This window comes from Myotis myotis, unplaced genomic scaffold, assembly GCF_014108235.1.
Source record: "Myotis myotis isolate mMyoMyo1 unplaced genomic scaffold, mMyoMyo1.p scaffold_m19_p_10, whole genome shotgun sequence".
NCBI classification, from domain to species: Eukaryota; Metazoa; Chordata; class Mammalia; order Chiroptera; family Vespertilionidae; genus Myotis; species Myotis myotis.
The window spans coordinates 37,435,046-37,456,056 of record NW_023416314.1 but is presented as its reverse complement, the minus strand read 5'-3'; the positions used below and the strand labels follow the sequence as shown (position 1 = coordinate 37,456,056).

Sequence of the window (21,011 nt, the reverse complement as noted above, 5' to 3'; positions counted from 1 at the left end):
GCGGTCGGCAGCGCGCGCCTCGGAGGGGGGCCCGGCTGCCAGCCCGGCGCCGGCCGCTTACCTGGCCGGATCCCTCGGGAACCTGAAGAAGGCCAGATCCGACTGCGTGCTCTTCCGCGTGCAATTGGGGGCCGCGCAGAAGTTCGGCATCGTCGCCCGCCCGCGGGCCGGCCCGGCGCTCCCCTCCCCGCCTCCTCAGGGCAGCCCGCCCGCCCGTCGGGGCCGGGGAGGGGAGCCTGGCCGGCCGGCCGGCTCGGCGAGGCCGGCGCGCCGGGGGGAGGGGCGGGCGGGCGGAAAGCCGCGAGGGGCAGGAGGGGCGCCGCGGTCCGAGGCCGAGCTGGGGACGCGGCTCCACAGTGCTGTGAGCGGCCGGGAGGATTTACCGCCGCCACCGCCGCTGGTGCACCTCCCGCCCGCCCGGGACGCTGCCGCCTCCTTCCCACAATGCACCCTGGCGCCCGGGGGTGCCCTCTCTTCCCTTCGTCTTCCTCCCCCGCCCCTTCCTCTCCGCTGACTTCTCCCGAGGCGGGCGCGCGCGAGGAAGCGGGTGTGGCGAGGCGGAGGCAGGGCCCGGAGCCACGCGCCTGCGCAGGCCGACCCTGCGAAGGAGGGAATTGCGCATGCGGGCGCGTCTCCCGGGACTCCAGAGCGGGTGAGCACTAGGCCTCCCCGGCGGGCCTGTAGTGCGCGGGATTCTGCACATCTAGGGCGAGCTGGCACGTTACATCGCTGGTGCTTCTCTGCCTGCTCAAGATGCCACCACTTAGGCCTCTGTTGCAGAAATCGCCAGACTTTTAAGGGCCGCGGAATCGGGACGATCTTGGGGACTGACCTGGACATTCCTGGCAGATCTGCGTGCACGAGTTAGATGCAGACGTGGGGTGGTAGCAGGTTTCATTTTCCCCAGTTTTGCAGCTACTCTTTGGCTCCATTAGCTTCTCAGAACGGGCTTCCCCGGCCTCGACTGAAAGCTCAGAAAAGCAGGTACTCTTTCCGGTGAGGCTTCCAGAGGATCAAGAATAGCGAGCACCCCGAGTCCACTTGCAGCCGGATAGAGATCGGTCCCTTTGGATAGAGATCGGGCCCTTTGTCTTCCCCTCACAGTCGTGACATGTTAACGTTCCTGTGTTGCCAGAATGAGTGACCGCTATCTAGAGCAAAGGATTAGTATAAAATTTTGCGTGAAACTGAACAAGTCTGCAAGTGAGACCCACTGTCTTTTAAAAGAAGCTTATGGGCATGAAGTCATGTCGAGGGCCAGAGTTTATGACTGGCACAAAAGGTTTAGAGAAGGACGGGAAGATGTTCGCGATGATGCCCGAAGTGGCCGTCCAGTTACCCACCGGACAGATGACAATATCCAAAAGGTCAAGGACTTGGTTTGTTCAAACAGGCAGTTAACAGTGAGGATGATGGCTGAACAGTTAAATTTAGATAAAGAGACTGTTAGACTCATTCTGAAAGAAAACTTGAACATGAGGAAAGTGTCTGCCAAAGTTATATGCGGTATTTTGAAGGGTGATCCTAAACCTCGGAAACTTGGCTTTCTTTCGGATCTTTCCAAAGAAACGAGGAAAAGCAGCTCGTGTGTAAAGAAAGAGGTCACAGGTTCTGAAACATGGAGTCATCTCCCTCGTGAAGCTGGTGGGGAAATGCACCTGCCTGTGTCTCATCCCAGAATCCCCTATCCTGCCTGCCAGCTTCTGCAGGCCTGGTCTCCAGCAAGCCTTCCCGCCAGGGCAGCTCAAGATTGGTTCACACCCTGGTGAAAGGACTGAGACGGCTGAACCTGAGCTGGAAAGCTGCGTCACTGTTAGGCACCTTCATTTACTGCTCGTCTGTATTCAATCCTGTCTACCACCCTGCATGCCATGGCTCTCCTAGTTATTCTGCTGGACTGTTGGGCTGGCCATCTTCCTTGCTGATCTTCTCCACAACTTTGAAGAACCTTTGGCTGTTAACTTCTAGTTTTTGCTTGTTCTTGATTTCTTTCACTTAGCAAGTTTGGGTCTCTTCACTGCCCAGGCCTTAGATCATGTGGCTGTCCTGTTGCTATGTTCTTAACATTCTGGGGATCAGACCAGTGAGAGGTGGGAACAGGATCTCCTGGAGTCTACATCTGCCCAGGGAGGCATACTCTTCTGGGAGGACTCCAAGAGAAGGCCTCCAGTTCTAGTCTGCTTCACCGTCAGGGCCAGAGGTATGGTCCAGAAGGGAGTGTCATGCTGACATAGTGAGCAATACTAAGAGTCAGTGCAGCCCAAATGATTCATTGTGACCCCACCCCCCCACCCCCCTGAATTGATTGGCCAACCCATATTTATATTGAGCTCACAGATCTACCCCTCACAAAAGAGCTGGGTTTGTTTCCTTTTAGTGCTGTGCTTTTGGCCCCTCACCCCCACCCCCACTCATTTGGGTATCTTCTCTGCTGGAAGATGAGGATCTGATCCCTGAAAATATAAACCAGGGGACTCAGACCCAGGCTGTGCTGTGTGGGGAGGGAGACCAAGCGACACTCTAGATCAGTGATGGCGAACCTTTTGAGCTCGGTGTGTCAGCATTTTGAAAAACCCTAACTTAACTCTGGTGCCGTGTCACATATAGAAATTTTTTGATATTTTCAACCATAGTAAAACAAAGATTTATATTTTTGACATTTATTGTATATATTTAAATGCCATTTAACAAAGAAAAGTCAACCAAAAAAATGAGTTCGCGTGTCACCTCTGACACGCGTGTCATAGGTTCGCCATCACTGCTCTAGATCCTGCATTAAGGGAGTCTGCTGTCTACATGCTGGTGCTGATACCCACACAGCAGCCTGATTTTAGCAACTATCACCAACATTTTCAAGTGCTTTTTGAGCAGCTGTGTTTTTAGAACATTGCTGGGCACTGATAGTGTGACGTTATGAAACAAAATCACCAAGGGCTGGGTGCACTTCATGGATGAGGTGGTTCTTGAGCTGGATCTATAAGGAAAGATGGGACACGGGGCTAGGAAATTAGGGAGAGCTTCCCAGGCAGGTGGAACAGCATGAGGCTTTGAAGCTGCATTAGTAAGAAAATGATGGTACTTTTGGCTGAAATAGCAAAGTCCAAAGAGGAAGAGAATGGTATTGCAGAAGATCAACAATTTGGAATCATTTGCTTCCTCTCCTCTGCCCCCAACTCCATGCCAATTTATAAATAGTGGATAGGTTTATAATAACCTACTTATTTGATTATTATCAACCCCTTCTCCCCCAAAGCAATCTATATAAGTTCAAACCCCTTATATTTTCCTGCCTCTCTGCCAGGATATATGGAATGGAACTTTCCTCAAGTGGGTTCCAAGTAATGCCACATAGATGAAACCTCTCAGAATGTCTGGTGGAGGTGCAGGATGGTTGGTTATTAATAGCATTTCACAGGATTGGCCAATGCCTATGTTTTACCCAAGGATTTTTACATATAACACCTCCTATTATTCAACTAGTAAGTTAATAAGCAATATTAGTTGATAGAGGTTACTGTTATTCAACAGTTATTTTTAGTTCTATTCTTTCACTGTATCTTCAAAACATTACAAGTTTGCCACTAATATCTCTCAGTTTTGAGGCACTCTAAAACCTAGACTTTATCCCACAAATAAAAGATAACATGCAAGAAAACTCAAACCGAGCAACAGCTTATAGACTTCTACCTACTTAGAGATTTCTAGATCTTCTATTTCTGGACCATTGCATCTTACTACATCAGATGAGACCCGGGGTTCCCCACAAACACTCTACACTACATTCTGGAACAAAGGCCCTGTGGATGTCTAGTGCAACTGTGTGACTGAACTTCATATTTAAAAAAAAAAATTCATTGAATTTATTGAGGTGATGTTGGTTAATGAACCTCATGTTAATCCTTGATAATTGTTGCAGAATTGTGTACTTCTGGGCAAGAGCCAGGATCCCATAACAGTACCTACAGACATTATCTCCAACCTATTATAATACAGAGGTCCTGAGAGAACTTATTTCTGGACTTATTCCCATCCTGTGCACAGGGCTGGAGTGACCTTTCCAAAGGTGCTGGACCAAGACCATGCTGGAGTATAGGGTACCAGGAGCAATGTTGGCCCATACAGGGTTTGGACACAGCAACCGGAAGCAGGTAATCAGGACTGTTAACTCCAATTGTTTCAAGTAGCTAAAATGAAAAGGACTTAATTTATTATCTCAGATCCTGTCCTGAGTAGAAGTCAAGTCAAATGACTACTTGAATCCAATACTCATTTGCAAAGTTTCCCAGAAAGTACCCAATGAGATGATAACCCTGTTTACCTCAGATTTTGCGGAAGCAAAATTACTGCCCAAACACTCATCCAGAGCACACCATACATGACTGGATGGAATCACTAAACCCTAGGCTAGAGCATGATCTAGGAGTATCCCCAGATGCCATCTGAATTTTGCCCTGGCCTGCACCTTGTTGCCCAGGGCTCTTGAGCTCCTGATTCTGTAGTCTCAGGGATCCACCCATCATCATGCCCCAGGCTCTTGTCCTTGGGTTTTCTCAAACATCTCTCAATTTATTCTTCACCAGTTTGCTCTTTCTCCTCTGTTTCCCTGGTTCTTTGTTTTCTGGTTCTAGACCACACCTCCCTCCAGTAGCTACTTTGGTCACTTTGGTGTGCTGATCTTGAATTGCCCTTTTGGTCATGGGTTTTCATTCAACTTGCAACTAACTCCACTCTCTTCTGGTTTTTGGATCCCTCTTCCAGTTCTTACTTCAGTCCTCAGTAAGGAAATTGTTCCAGCCCTAGCACCAGGTTGCTTTCCTATCCATAGAAAGTGGGATGGGCAACATGGGGGGAATGTGTTCTTTTGTTTTTGTTTTTGATAAGGGGCATACAGAGAGAAAAAAATGCTCCTTTCCTCACCCTTAGCCCCCTGGGGGTTCCACTCCCCAGCAGTAACCAGTGTTACCAGTTTCTTAACCTGTTAACTGCCACGATATTTTGAATTTAATTAAAAAAAGGTCCACTGCTTGCGTCTATAGATGCGTACAAATGCAATTTGATTACCTCTGGTACTCAAGAGTCATGAAAGGTTTTAGAGATATAACAGCCAAGTCCCATTCTCTCAGCAACTGTCTTTTCCCTGACAGGAGGAGCTCCACCTAACTATAGGAGGTGAAGCCTAGCTCTCTGTAGGATGTCAGGAGGAGAGCTGGCCATCTGCAAGTCTTGACCATAATTTTCCAGCTTAAAATGATCAATTAATGCAGTGGTTCTCAACCTTCTGGCCCTTTAAAACAGCTTCTCATGTTGTGACCCCCAACCATAAAATTATTTTCATTGCTACTTCATAACAGTAATTTTGCTACTGTTATGAATCGTAATGTAAATATCTGATATGCAGGATGGTCTTAGGCGAACCCTGTGAAAGGGTCGTTTGACCGCCAAAGGGGTCGCGACCCACAGGTTGAGAACCACTGAATTAATGAATCTCTTTGGCTTTCACGCTGATCTCCCTTCCCATCCCCATTCTGATTCAGAATCCACATGGAATGTTATATGCCACAGCTGGAAGTCCAGGGGAACTAGAACAAAATTGTGAACTCAAATTGTTTCAAGTAGCTATAATGAAAAGGACTTAATTTATTATCTTAGATCCTGTTCTGGAACAATCCTTTGTTGGTAGAATAAACACTTTCCAGGGCAGATCATCCCATCATTGATTTTATCAACTTTTCCACCCATTACCCCACCCTACCTTACTCCATCTGTCCCACTGGTAATAATCAAAAACAGAAAGAATAAAATGTTCACTGATCTTTGATTTTGAAAAACATGGGTAATTCTGCATTCTTCCGAATTCTGCCCCGGCTTTGAATCCTCATTGAAATGTGATTGTTTGGGAAGAATGTGTACCTGGGACCTGCTTTCCACAGCCCTCCTTTCAGATCCATTTCTTCGTCAGAATTCACATTTGTCACTTGATGTGCCCAGATAAATCTGGATGTTAAATGATTTGAGGACATCTAGTAAAGAAGTGTGGTACTTTTGGGGAACAATCTCACTGTATCAACTATTTGCAGACATCATTGCCAACAATTCTTACTAGTCTTGGGATTGCATCTCACCAGAGTCCCATGTGGCTCAGTTAGTAAGAGCTTCCTTTGCTGCTGGATCTATATATGAAACCCTATGTTCTACTGCTTCTTAGTTGGGTCAGACCTCTCAGATTTTACAGGCTTTGCATCCTATCCTCTGGGGCAAATCCTCAAGTATTTATCTTCTCTACTCTCTGGCTTATTAGAACCTTGCAAATACTGTCTCCCAGCTGCATCACCTTTCTCCTGGTATAGATATTTAGAAACAAAACAAAACAAAAAATCTGTAGTGGGAAACTTTAATCCCTCCAAGGACCCACTGAGGTCTAGTGAAGGGGTCATAAAGGAAATGTCTTAGGATTTGTGGGCTATGCAGTCTCTGATGTAACTACTCAACATTTTATTGCAAAAGCAGACAGCTAATAAGGAAGCAGATGAGCATGGCTCTGTCCTAAAAAACAAACAAACTTTATTTATGGATACTGGAATTTTAATTTCATATAATTTTCACATGTCACAAAATATTTTGATTTTTTCAAACATTTAAAAAGGTAAAAAAAAAAAATCATTTTTACACTCCTTAGCTTGCATACTATAGAAAAACAGATGGTGGGCTGGATTTGGCCCACGGACCATAGTTTGCCGACTCTTGGTCTAGTGTATATAAAGTGTATATATAAAATGACAGATAATCAATTCTTTTCCATCAATATGCTTGCTACTACCAAATTCATCTGATGTTATCAGACAATTTACTGTACACAAATTGTGGAATATTGAAGGGAATCTTCATGATGCCAGGAGCATGAACTAGAGCTGAATGATTGACTATTTTACCTTGACCTTATTCTGGTTCACAAAATGAGTTTGTTCTCTTTTTGAAAAAAGAAAATGATAATGTTGCCCTAACCGGTTTGGCTCAGTGGATAAAGCGTCAGCCTGCGGACTCAAGGGTCCTAGGTTCGACTCCGGTTAAGGGCATATACCTTGGTTGTGGGCACATCCCCAGTAGGGAGTGTGCAGGAGGCAGCTGATCAATGTTTCTCTCTCATGGATGTTTCTAACTCTCTATCCCTCTCCCTTCCTCTCTGTAAAAAATCAATAAAAAATATTTTTTAAAAAAGAAAATGATAATGTTTATTGCATGTAACATTATTATATTTAAAATTGTTTTTCTTAAAAAAAACAAAAAATATGTTTTAAAAAGTTAACAAAAAATGATATTACACAAACTACTACCTATATATGCCCTTGCAATATCTCAAAAACAATTTTGTCAGTATTACAAATGATACCACATTGCAACCAGTGATAACAGAATGAACTGAAGGTGGTTCGAAAATATCCTTAACCTCTGGCAGCATTTGAATAAGTTTGTCACCTATGAAAGTGACTATTATGGAGGTGACAAACTCACGGAATTATATTTTTTGCATGCTTGTAAAAAATTACATATATTTGTAACTGGTGCCAAGATATAACTGGTGTCCTTTTAGATGCGTTTACTTGTTTTTCCCCTAAAAAGAGCTGTATTGTGTCACCTTGATTTAAACTGATTTTCCAAAGTTGAACTAGAATCTCAGGATTGAATGGACCTTTACAAGGGTAATCCAGCTAGTCATGTTTCCCTTGAATCAAAGAGTAACTAAATCCCACAGCCGCTGAAAAACCGCATCTGAAAGAAGATTCTGTGTTAACTCAACAAATTTTTATTGAGCAGCTGTATGTGCCAGGTGCTGTCCTGTGTGCAGGGGTGGAGCAATGTACAAAAGGGATACAGTCCTTAGATCTGTCTGAAATCTAATTATATTGCTCCACTTCTATGAAGCTTATCCCATGAGTTCACACTAACTCATTGTTAATTGCATACCTGGAAATAGGTATGACCTTTGCCACAGACCTCTATATGTTCCACTTAAATTTTATTATCCTTTAGATAGATCTATGTTGGTAGAAAAACACACTGGCGATGTTGGAAGTGTAAATTGGCAACAGCTTTCTGAAAAGCAATTTGGCAGTATCATTCAGGAGTTTTAAAAATGTTTATATCTTCTGATCCTCTAATTCCAATTCTGGGAATCTGTCCCAAAGAAATAGTCTAAAATGTGGGTGGAATTTATGCTTAATCCAGAAGGTCAAGAGTAGAAAATTGGTTGAATAAATTATGGTGTGACTCTACAATAGACTATTATGCAGTCATTACAATTAATGTTTATGAAGAGTTAACACTGCATGGCAAAATGCTTATAATGTTAAATGGAAAAAATGGTACACAAAATTGTATATTTAAATCCAAAAATGTTTTTTAAATTACTAGGGATGTTGGAGGATGAGTGTTTTCTAAATTTTCCTGTTTCTTTTCAAAAATATTTCCAAAGTACTATTACTTTCATTATCAGAATAAAACAATGGCACCAAAAGTTGATAATGGAAAGAGTGAAGCCAAACCACTAGCTTGATCCATGAACAATCAATTAACTGGGTGAGTTGAGACACAGGCTGTATGATACTGTGTTGGTAGCAGGAGTGGTCCAGACGGGAAAGAGCCTGCCCTAGAGGAGAAGGGGATGTGACCAGAATCCCTACAGAAAACAGAGTGGTATGAAGACACCACAGTGGCATGGTCCTGTTATGTAGTTCTAGGTAGGTAAAGGTGCATGTAGCAACCAAGCATATTCTGACAAGTGTAGAAGGATATGAAATACTCTTGGGTGAAATTAACCTTGTTTGGGTTTCGTTCTTACATTCTCTCATAAAAGTGAATATTCTCAAGATGGATTTTGCTACAACTGACTCACTGAAGAATCCTTGAGCCTTCCATATAATTTCTTTAGGACAGGCATGGCTTTCAATGTGCCAAGTCTACCTCTCCCATGCTAGGACACTCAAGCAACATGTATGTACACTGGGATGTTAGCTATTCCATACCACGCACATATCATGTTGTAACATACAAAACACTAAGGTTTGCAAATGTTACTTTGTTGGTATCCAGAATTACTGTGCTTTTATTTATGTCTGAAGAGTAATCATTTTATGGGATCTTAAAGTGATAAGTAATACAGATAATGTCTATCCATAGATGACATTGTTGTTATGCTGGGAAAATGTGTCCTTCATTGTTGCTTGAGCAAAATTTATCATTAAAATGCCAAATACGCCCTGACCAGTTTGGCTCAGGGGGAGCGTCGGCCTGTGGACTGAAGAGTCTCAGGTTCGATTCTGATCAAGGGCATGTACCTTGGTTGCGGGCACATCTCCAGTAGGGGCTGTGCAGGAGGCAGCTGATTGATGTTTCTCTCTCATGGATGTTTCTAACTCTCTATCCCTCTTCCTTCCTCCCTGTAAAAAAATCAATAAAATATATTGAAAAAAAATGCCAAATATATCTTCTTGATGAAATTTCAAACTTTCAAATGAATACACAAGGTTTTACAGGCATATAGATTACAGATTTGTCCAGCTGAAAGAGTTCAAGATCTAGTCTAAGTCTAATTAAGTCTTTTGGTCATAAAAAGAACAAAAGAGTGAGACTTGGGTTTTAGTTCTGCTCCTTAACAAGGCATATGACTTTGTGGGCAGTTCATTTGCACTCTTGGAACACTTTTGCCTACTCATCCCTAAAAGGAGAATAATAACACCTGTCTCATGGAGTTATTCAGTTTGTTCATTCAGCAAATATTTATTGAGTGATTATATGTATCTGACACTGAGGATGTAGTAATAAGATAAATATACATTTAAAAAATATACATTTAAAAAATCTGGCCACATAATTCCTCCTCATGAGCATACATGTAAGTCGGGGAGACTGACAAAAAATAAGATAAATGAGTAAAAATATAGTATATTAGTTATTATTAGATGTGAGTCTTACATTAAATAACGTGTAGGAGAGGCCCAGCACAAGACCTGGCATGTAGTAAGTTCTCAATAGATAGTAATTTCTTCTTTAGTCTTCCTAACAGCTGAATTATTCTACAAGACGGTAGTAAATTGGCAAAAAACCTGACCCATTGCCTTCTATCTCTTGCCAGTTAATAAGGCCTAAACCTGTTTTTGCTTAAGAAGACAAAAGAATTCTTACACTGTGTTTTGTACTTCCTATATGGCAGATTAATCAAGGTGCGCCTAAATACTTGGTAAATGGCCTTTTCCAAAGCCTGTTGGCAGGGTCCTTGCCTGAGGCTAGATAGCAGGTGTAAGGTCCACAAAGACAAATGCATAGGGTCATTGCTGTTTAAGCAAAAACAGAATAGAAGACTGTAATTGCTGTTTCTCTTAAAGAAAAGATGTGTGCCCTACGTCCTGTTCCAAACAGTGGAGAACTGGGCAAAGTTTGCATTATTTATGAGAGATCAGGGCATTGACAAAAAGCCAGGAAAAGGAGAGTTTAATGCTTGTGGTATGTTTATATTTCTGCCCATTGTAGAAAATTTGGAAAGTTCAGAAATGTTTAAAGCAGCTGCCAAAAGTTCACCCCTCAAGTTCAGTTATTTCACCAGACCCATCTCTCTGCCTTAGCTTCCTCCTTCAGAAGCATTCACTTACTGAATTCCTGCTTTGGGCCTGGGCCTGGGCCTGGGCCTGTATTAGGCACAGAGGGTACAGCCCTTGCCCTTGCCCTTGGCAATGTCCAGTCTTGTGGGATAGGAACAGGACCAGCGGTGGAAAGACCACGAGAATAGGCTCCTACTTTGGACTGTCAATTTTCCCCAGAGGACAAGCTCTTAAGAGCAAGCTTTTGTAAAGAACTTGGAACAAAAAATTGGAATGATAGCACTTACAGTGATTTTGGGAAAGAGAAAGTGGGTAATGATGATGCAAAACACACAGAACAAAGTGGGTAATGAAGATGCAAAACACACAGAACAATGGTAACTGGTCACCCCCAATAAATTTAATTTTTTTTAAAAGGAACAATGGTAGCTGACCTGTTGGCTGTACCAACCTGAGCTCCTCTAATGTAAAAGGACCTTGAGCTCTATCTACAAGGATCGGTGTGCGTTTTACCTCCCAGAAGAAACCAGACATTAAGCTGTGAGCCAATATCCCTGTACCTTGCTTTAAGAAACTAATAAGTGAAAATTCAGAATTACAACCCAGATTAGATGAGGAAATTGGCCCACAGAAGTTAAGTGACTTTTCTTGAATCACACATCTAGTTGGTGGCAGAGCCAGGATAATAATGAAGGACCTTGAATTTCACTCAGTCCAGTGAGTTTTTTCCGTTAACTCCATTGGTAATAATTTCCTCTACTAAAGTGTACATTCTTACGTTCTTAAGATATCTGTAAAATAGCGGTCACCCTTACATTTGATAAATATGATTTACCAACGGTTGATTTACATGCAATTTTTATGGAAAATATTTATAGCACACAAGGTGCTACAAAGGTTTTTCCAAGTTTCCGTGGGGTGTCTATCCCCCCTGGTCCTTCCAGAGGTGTGTACTCATAAGTAAATGTTGGCATTCTCTCCTTCATTTTTTCCAGATGTTCTTCCCAAGTAGTGTGTTATGTTTTGTGTTTTTAATATTTCTCATATACATTTAAAAAATCTGGCCACATAAATCCTAATAAAGTTCTCAACTATCTCCTCTATGCTGTCTAAAGTTTCCGGGTGTGTTTATATTTATAACACAGTGTCTGAAGGCATGAACACTATCACATCGTTAGGGCTTATATTTCTAAACCCTAGACTTGTGTTTCTGGATGTTCTGAAAATTCTTTACACCTCACTTATAAATGCCACTTTACTGTGCCATGACATTTCCATAGTAACATATACTTTAAACAGGAAAACAGAGGAAGCCCAAGGAAAAGGGAAGTAGGTTTCAAATGCAAAAATAAAAAAAAAGTATATATTAAAAATAGTAGACTACATAAGAAGGGCAGGTGTTCATTGTAGTTTGATGTTCCCTGAGAATAGCATGTCCTGCAGGCCCACCTTAGGAACCAGCAATACACACCACCCACCAAGTGACCCAATATTGGAGTCACACTTTCTCTGAGCCTCACATTCAGTCAGGTCCATGCCATTCCCCTATCATTTCTTAGTGTCACCTACTACCACCAGACAGGGGTGGGTGGTCATCCACTTGTCACCTCATTGTCCTGAAGTCCATCTTCTACACCACTGCACATATGCTATTTGGTTTGGGGTTTGCTGAAAGCCAGAAGCTTTTTGACATCAGCCTTTTGAGCTGGTTCAGGTCACACCTTCTGCCTGAAATCTTCCTGCTGCCATGTAGAAGGCAAATGCCTACTCATCACTCATGACTCAGCCTTACCATTGCTGTTCTCCATCCCCCAACCCTCCGTAAAGCAACCACCCAAGTTCAATGCACATTCAAGGAAACTAACACTTAATTGAACTTATTTGCAGAACTTTTCCTCCCTTCCCAACCCATGAATTCCTCAAAAGCCAAGACCATATCTGATAATTCTGTGTATGCCCTGCATCCCGAATAAACTTGCCAGGAACTGCTCAATACATGTTTGATAGATGAATGAAATAACAGAATTTTGCCCAGCTAGCGTGGCTCAATGGTTGAGCATCAAACTATGAACCAGGAAGTCATGGTTCAATTCCAAGTCAGGGCACATGCCTGGGTTGCGGGCTCAATCCCCAATAGGGGTTGTGCAAGAGGCAGCCGATCAATGATTCTCTCTCATCATTGATGTTTCTTTTTCTCCCTCTCCCTTCCTCTCTGAAATCAATAAGAATGTAAAATAAAATTTAAAAAAAGATTCATCTATAGTGTAGTGGGTGTCAGTACTTCATTTCTTTTTAAGGCCAAACAATATTCCCTTATATTGATATACTAAATTTTGTTTACTCATTCCTCCATAGGTGAATATTTGTGCTTCCTCATTTTGACTACTGTGAATAGTACTGCTATGAACATGTATGTACAAGTTTTATTTGAACACATACTTTTAATTCTCTCATGTATATACCTATGAGTGGAATTGCTGGAGCCTATTGTAATTCTATTTAACTTATTGAGGAACCACCAAACTGTTTTCCATAGTGATTGCACAATTTTACATTCTCTCCAGCAATGTATGAAGTGAGGGTTCCAACTTCTCCACATTTTCACCAACACTTATTTTCCCTTTTAAAAAGTATATCCATCCTTGTGAGTGTTAAGTGATATGTTATTGTGGTTTTGATTTGCATTTCCCTATTGACTAATGATGATGGGCACATTTTTTTAAATATATTTTTATTGATTACAGAGAATAAAGGAGAAGGAAAGAGAGATAGAAACATTAACGATGAGAGAGAATAATGGATCAACTATCTCCTGCATGCCCACACTGGAGATCTAGTCGGCAACTTGGGCATGTGCCCTGACTGGGAATAGAGCCCATCACCTTTTGGTGAACAGGATGATGCTCCAACCACTAAGTCACACCAGGATGGCAATTCTTTTATTTCTGTACCTTAAATATTTTGCCCCACTATCTTCTGTCTTACATTGTTTCTGATTAAAAGTCTGCTATAATTCTTTTTAAAAAATATTTTTATTGATTTCAGAGAAAAGAAGGGAGAGGGAAAGAGAGATTGAAACATCAATGATGAGAGAGAATCATTGGTTGCCTGCCTCCTGCAGGTCCCCTACTGGGGCTCAAGCCCATAACCTGGGCATGTACCCTTCGCCAGAATCAAACCCGGGACCCTTCATTCTGTAGGTCGATGCTCTAGCCATTGAGCCAAACTTTATAGGGCTGCTGTAATTCTTATCTTTGTTCCTCTGTATGTGCTGTTTCCTCTCTTGGTGCTCTTAAGACTTTTTATCACTGACTTTAGCAATTTTATTAAGAAATGCCCTGGTATAGTTTTCTTCATATTTCTTGTGCTTGGAGTTAATTGACCTTCTTGGATTTGTGGGCCTAAAGTTTTCATCTTCAAGTATTTTTTGACCCCTTCTTCCTTTAGGACTCCAATTACTTGTATATTGGGCCACTTGAAGTTGTCCTCAGCTCATTATGCTCTGTCCATTTTTTCCTCTTTTTTCTCTGTGTCTTTTTGTATAATTTCCATTGCTGTGTCTCTAAATTCTCTAATCCTTACTTTTGAAATGTCTAATCTATTTTTAATCCAATTTTGTATATTTTTTTGTTTCCAATATTGTAATTCCCATCTCTAGAAGTTCAATTTGGAGTTTTTAATAGGTTTTTTATTTTGGAACTAGTGGCCTGATGCACAAATTTGTGCATGGGTGGGGTCCCTCAGCTTGGCTGGTGAACAGGGCCAATTGAGTGGAGGGCCAGCTGGCCAGGCGAAGGGATCGCGGGAGGTTGGCTGGCTGGAGGAGGGACTGCGGGAGGTTGGCTGGCCGGGAGGAGGGACTGTGGGAGGTTGGCTGTGGGAGTGCACTGACTACCAGGGGGCAGCTCCTGTGTTTTGCATTTGCCCCTTGGTGGTCAGTACGCATCATAGCAACTGGTTGACCGGTTGATCACTTAGGCTTTTATATATATAGACTAGAGGTCTGGTGCACAAAATTTGTGCATGGGGGGTGTCCCTCAGTCCGGCCTGCACCCTCTCTAATCTGGTACCCCTTGGGGGATGTCTGACTGCTGGTTTAGGCCCGATCCTGCTGGCTGCTAACTGCTTACCTGCCTGCCTGCCTGATTGTCCCTAACTGCTTCTGCCTGCCTGCCTAATCGCCCCCTAACCACTCTCCTGCCAGCCCGATTGATGCCTAACTGCTTCCCTGCTGGCCCGATCGCCCCCAACTGCCCTCCCCTGCTGGCGCAATCGGCCTCATCCGTATGAGGCTGCGGAGACGCCAGGACCAGCCTCCACTGTGAGTGCGGCCATCTTGTGGCAGCCAGCTTGTGATGACGTTGCATGTGTGGACCACCTAGGCTTTTACTAGTATAGATAATTTTAGATTTACAGAAAACTTGCAAAGATAGTACAGAGCATTCTCATCTGCACTTCATTTGGTTTCAGTCTTAATTTTATTACCTTACACTGCCATGGTGTAGTTATAAGAACTAAGATACCAAAATTGGTACATTGCTATTAGCCAAAACCCACACTTTTTTCAGATTTCAATAATTTTTCCAGAGTTAGTGCCGCAAGACTCAGCAGCCTCGTGAGAGGCCACCATTATTGAGGCAGTCAGTAACCTGAGCCCACATGGAAGTCTGGGCTCTGGTTACTATTCCCAAAGTTGGTTGATAGTGTCATTCTTTCTTCATACTTCCTCAATGAAGTATGAATCTTCATGGGAAGATTGGGTGTTTGATGAGCATTCTGGGCTCCACAGTTATGGCCATTCATGCACCTAAGGAAGAGGAGATCGAGACCTTAAACGAGATATCACACAAGCTCGGGGATCCAGGTTTTGTGGTCTTTGCAACACTTGTGGTCATTGTGTCCTTGATACTAATCTTTGTGTTGGGACCCCGCTGTGGACAGATGAACATTCTCATGTACATCACAATCTGCTCTGTGATTGGAGTGTTTTTCTATCTCCTGTGTAAAGGGCCTGGGCATAGCTATCAAGGAGCTGTTTGCTGGCAAGCCTGTGCTGCAGCACCCCCTGGCTTGGGCCCTGCTGCTGAGTCTCATCGTCTGTGTGAGCACGCAGATCAATGACCTGAACAGGGCCCTGGACATATTCAACACCTCCCTCATCACCCCCATTGACTACGTGTTCTTCACGACCTCCGTGCTGACCTGCTCAGCTATTCTCTTTAAGGAGTGGCAGGACATGCCTGTGGACGACATTGTTGGTACCTCAAGTGGCTTCTGCACAATAATTGTGGGGATATTCTTGTTGCACGGCTTTAAAGAGGTCAGCTTTAGTCTAGCAAGCCTTCCCGTGTCTTTTCGAAAAGATGAAAAAGCAATGAATGGCAATCTCATTAATATGTATGTATGAAGTTCTTAATAATAATGAAAAAAGTTTAACCTGTGGGATTGAACAGCACACTGGGGAGAATGTCTCCCGAAGAAATGAAAATCTGACAGCTTTTTAAGAAAGAATCAAAAGTTTTTGGGTTTTTTAAAAAATGTATTTTATTGATTTTTTTACAGAGAGGAAGGGAGAGGGATAGAGAGTTAGAAACATCGATGAGAGAGAAACATCGATCAGCTGCCTCCTGCACACTCCCGACTGTGTATGTGCCCGCAACCAAGGTACATGCCCTTGACTGGAATCAAACCTGGGACCCTTGAGTCTGCAGGCCGACGCTCTATCCATTGAGCCAAACCGGTTAGGGAAAGAATCAAAAGTTTATAATTGTTGTTATAAAGTAAATTTGAGTGTCATAATGTGTCAGAAAAAGCATTATTCTCAAATAATGTTCTCTAGAGACAATCTTATTTAAGGTTTCACTAATTTGAACTGAGAAATTACTTTTCTTATGTTTAAATGATGGTAGCTCACTAAAATAACCTCAGTACCTGGCCAATTTTTGTTAACATTGTATTATTGTGGTGGTATTAAAATTTTTTCTTCACCAAAATCTAAAAAAAAAAGAATTTTTCCATTAATGTCTTTTTTTTTTCCTATTCTAGGACCAATCAAGGTAATCAAATTTCATTTAGTTGTTATGTCTCTGTAGTCCTTTTTGACCCATGACAGTTTCTCAGTCTTTTTCTTGTTTTTCATTACCTTTAACGTTTTGATGAGTATTGGTCATGTATTTTATTGAATACCCCTTAATTTTGAGTTTGCTTGATGTTCTTGTCATGATTATTAGACTGGATTTATTGGTTTTAAAAAGGAATAGCATAGAGGTGAAATGTCCTTGTTAAATCAAAGGGCACATGATATCCACAGGACATCATTGGTGATATAAACTTTAATCACTTGGCTAAGGTAGTTTTGCTAGATTTTCCTACTGTGAAGCTACTATTTTTCCCTTTCCATACTCTTCATTGGAAGCAAGTCTTTAAGTTTAGCCCATAATCAGGGGGAGGGAAGTGATTAAATTCTACCACCTGGAGAGGGGAGAGTATTTACATATGTTATTTGGAATTCTTCTGTATGGAAGAGTTATTTTTTCTCCCTTATTTATTTATTCAATCATTTAATATCAATTTGGATATTTATTTATTTATTTATTTATTTATTTATTTTACATTTTGGGTTATAATCCAACACTATGTTATTTATTTCGTTGTTTTGACCATTGAATGCTCTTTGTGGTTGACTTCTGTGTCTCTTTGACATACTTCCTCCCATCCTTTTGTGGGTGTTTTTGAGCATTTGCTTACTTTCTGGCACTACAACATACTCCAGGATCATCTTGTACTTTCCCTGCTCCTTATCTGCAACCAACCATTTCTCTAAAGAGCCATGGTTCCTTTTACTGGAAAATGATATTTAGAAACCAAGGTATGAACACTGAGTATGCTTGCTGTTTCTGTGATTTTGGGTCTTTTTCTGTGATTTTTTGGGTCTGAGCCAAACCGGTTAGGGCTTATCTCTCTATTTTAGTCATCTTAAATTTGCATCTCTTGGATAGTTCTATTTTTACTCTTCTCTCTAGTTGGTTGTGTTTATTGACTCTCCATCTTGGTCATTTCTTTCCTCATGTAGTTTGTTACTTTTTGTGAGCATCTTTATCAGGGAATGCTTCTTTAGTGGATTCTGCAAGGCCTGGATTGCTAGGCACCCCTACAGAGCTACTTCAGATTTGTTTCAACCATAACCTAAGAATTTTAGTAGGCTTACTTCAGCCCTAACCTAAGAATTTTCATGGTCTGGACCAATTTTTATGTTAAGTTATCTCAGTAGGTGCTTACACATACAGGTAGAGAACATTTAAACCCCAATATGCACTTGGCAGAGATTGGGGTTTCTATTTCTCATGAGTGCCATTTCCCCCACCTAAGGCCTTCAGACATCAAGCTTCCTTGCAACTTTCCCAACCCTGGAGTATAGCTTTTCTAGTCTCCTTTTCATGGAAGGGGGCAGAGCTTCCAATGTCAGGGCTTTATGGAGGGGGCTGGGCTCAAGCTGCCTCACCTGACTGGGACTTAAGCCCCGGGTCCTACTCCTTAGTGTCCAGTGGAACCTGGCCTTCAGATCTCAGGATTTGTAGCTGAGTGGGAATTCCATATGTGCTGCTAAGGCACATCACCTGTACCCTGTTTTTCCTTTCTGACATCTGGTGACTTCTTTTTATAGTTTTCAAAATTGGCGATACAAATATAACACTTCTGGTATAGTGCATTCAGCATCTCTATGTGTCTGTAGCAGGGGGTGGGATGGGAGGCCCATCTACACTAGAATAATTGATCATGTTTCTGGAAGTTGCCAGACTAGAAAGACAATTATTGTCTCTATTTTTAAGCTCAGAATGGTTGTCTAAATTGCCAAAGCCTTAAGACTTCAGATGGGGAAAAAAGGTTTTGTACTCAGTCTGTTTGTCTACAAAACCCCATGCCAGGTATGTAGATATCTTAACAGACATAGCAAGGGTCCTGCACATTGTTTTTGGCCTCTGGAAGCAGGAGGAAGCCCACGCTATGGCAGGATCTGCCTATAAATTCTGTGGGGTTTAGAGATGTCTCAGTAGGAACTGGCATGTTCTGAGGCTTTCACTCACTCCTTAGCCTAGGGGCACCTCTTGCCCAGTGCATCTTGCACAGAGGCTGGCCCTGAGTGGGTGCCCTGCGAAGGTGTGGTGGATCGATGGGGATCAGTTCAGGTCTGACTGAGGGAAAAGAAGACACTTTAAGTATTTACGTAAGTGGTAGACTGGTTACATAAGAGACAGGATACAGTACAGAGAGGCATCCCACAGCTTAGCAAGAACAGGAAAACACTGCCACCCATAAGGCAGAGAGGCTGAGGGGGGAGGGTATGTCACCAGGACCCAAGAACTAGGTGATCAGAAGTTTGAACCATGTCAGGCCTGTCAGTGGGAGTAGGAGTCATGGAGAATGTGTAGCCAGAGATGCCACCAAGGCAGATGGGGAGGAGAAAAAGCACCATGGCCTCTTCCTCCCCCATCCACCTATCCACAGTCGTCTGCTAGTACCTCTCCTTGGCCAAACTCAGCTGAAGTCAGATATCTTGGAGCCTGAATTCGAAGGCTGAATGGATCAACCTCCCTGTGTTACAGGGAACTGGAGAGAGCTAGGGGATGGTCTGAGAAAAATAGGCCCAGGACTGGCATGGAAGAAAAGAAGGAAGGAAGGAAGGGAGGAAGGGAGTGAGTGAGGGAGAGATGGAGGGAGGGAGGGAGGGAGGGAAGGAGGAAGGGTGGAAAAAGAGAATGGAAGGCAAGTCTATATGTAACATGTAAGCATTCTAAAATTCTTTTTATATATCCTTTTGCAATTAAGAAGAGTCTTAGGGTAAAAAGTTGACTTCTTTGCAGAGTTGTGAGGATCAAATATCAAAATAGATGTGAAAATCTCTTGAAAAATTCCAAGTGCTTCATAAATATGAGACAACCATTATTAATATCATTAGTTCTTTAGAGGGAGGAATTGTATATGAATATGAGTGTAAATAGAAACCCTTTGTTGAGCATCTATTATGTGTGGACACTGTGTGCATGTGTATTGGAATTTTTTAGCTGCAAGTAATGATAACTAACTGTGACAAGCAAACAGGTAGCTATTTTCTGACATACCAAGAATTCCAGAGGTGCTCCTTTGGCCTTTCCATCTTTTTTTTTTTTTAGATCCTCACCCAAGGAGTGAGGATATTTTTTCTATTGATATTTAGAGAGAGTGGAAGGGAGTGGAGAGGAGGAGAGAGAGAAAGAGAGAGATACATTGCTTGGTTGCCTCCTGCTTAAGCCTGGACCAGGGCCAGGATAGAACCTGCAACCCAGGTATGTGCTCTTAACTGGGAATTGAACCCGAGACCCTTTGGTCTGGGGGCTGATGCTCTTACCACTGAACAAAACTGGCCAGGGCTGGCCTTTCCGTCTGGATTAAAAGATGGCTATGATACCCAGTCATCACCTTCAAGTTCAAGGTGGGAAGAGGTAGAGATGGGAGGACAGTTCAGACTCAGCAGTTCTGTTTCATCAGGAAAGTAAAAGCTCTTCCAATAACTCCCAGCAGAATTCTACAGGGAGTAGAATTCTAAATCTCATTGGCTTATACTGAGCTACATAGTCACCCACCCCGCAAGGGAGCTTTGATGAGAAATGGCTTCTGGGTGGCCGGCCACCTGATGGGTTGTGCCATGTGCATATAAAGCAGAGTATTTGGCACAGAGTAAGTGCTCAACACATGTTAGCTATTTTGTATGCCTGTGGTGTGTGTGTGTGGGGGGGGGGGGGGGTGGTTATATGTGTTCTCCATTTCTCATAACAATCCCATGAAGTAGAATGCTCTACAAATGAGGTCTAATGCACAGCTGGTAAAAGGTAAAGACCTTAATCCAGTGATGGCGAACCTATAACACACGTGTCAGAGGTGACACGCGAACTCATTTTTTGGGTTGATTTTTCTTTGTTAAATGGCATTTAAATATATAAAATAAATATCAAAAATATAAGTCTTTGTTTTACTATGGTTGCAAATATCAAAAAATTTCTATATGTGACACGGCACCAGAGTTAAGTTAGGGTTTTTCAAAATGCTGACACGCTGAGCTCAAAAGGTTCGCCATCACTGCCTTAGACCCAGTTCTTTCTGACTTCAGTCGGAGGGCTCTTTTCATTGCTACTCCATGACTTGCCCTCCCCTTAGGTCTTGGTCTTAGAATCACGTTAGGCCCAAGTGGGCTTGATGAAAAGAGAAGGTAGAAAAGGATCAGCTCTGAAATAAGTTGATGCCTGTCCCTGGGACTCTTCATGGAGTAGCGATGAAGTCATGAGAAGAGATTCCATAATTACACGTGCTAGATTGTGCCTCCACCTCAGTGCAGTCACTTTGGAATGGTCAGGCTGGGAGGCTTGGCACTTGTTCTGATGATAG

General features: G+C 42.6%; 2 protein-coding genes and 1 pseudogene across 2 annotated transcripts in view; 2 read left to right on the top strand and 1 right to left on the bottom strand.

The window, feature by feature from the left end:
* The window catches only part of THAP12 (THAP domain containing 12), a 38,913-nt gene extending 38,521 nt beyond the window's left edge, over positions 1 to 392 (bottom strand). Inside the window, 1 exon segment of the mRNA XM_036324915.1 lies at positions 62 to 392. Within this exon segment, the coding sequence (XP_036180808.1) occupies positions 62 to 150 (89 nt within the window). The 5' untranslated portion in view covers positions 151 to 392.
* On the top strand, positions 383 to 2,549 carry GVQW3 (GVQW motif containing 3). The gene has a single exon (XM_036324916.1). The coding sequence runs from the start codon at positions 1,137 to 1,139 to the stop codon at positions 1,767 to 1,769; it is 633 nt and encodes a 210-aa protein (XP_036180809.1). The 5' UTR covers positions 383 to 1,136; the 3' UTR covers positions 1,770 to 2,549.
* A 1,530-nt stretch (positions 2,550 to 4,079) lies between these two features.
* LOC118664225 lies at positions 4,080 to 16,096 on the top strand (annotated as a pseudogene).
* Positions 16,097 to 21,011: the final 4,915 nt, after the last annotated feature.

What these genes read in the sequence shown, in the direction of transcription:
- GVQW3 (XM_036324916.1), top strand. Translation starts at nt 1,137, where the DNA reads ATGAGTGACCGCTATCTAGAGCAAAGGATTAGTATAAAATTTTGCGTG.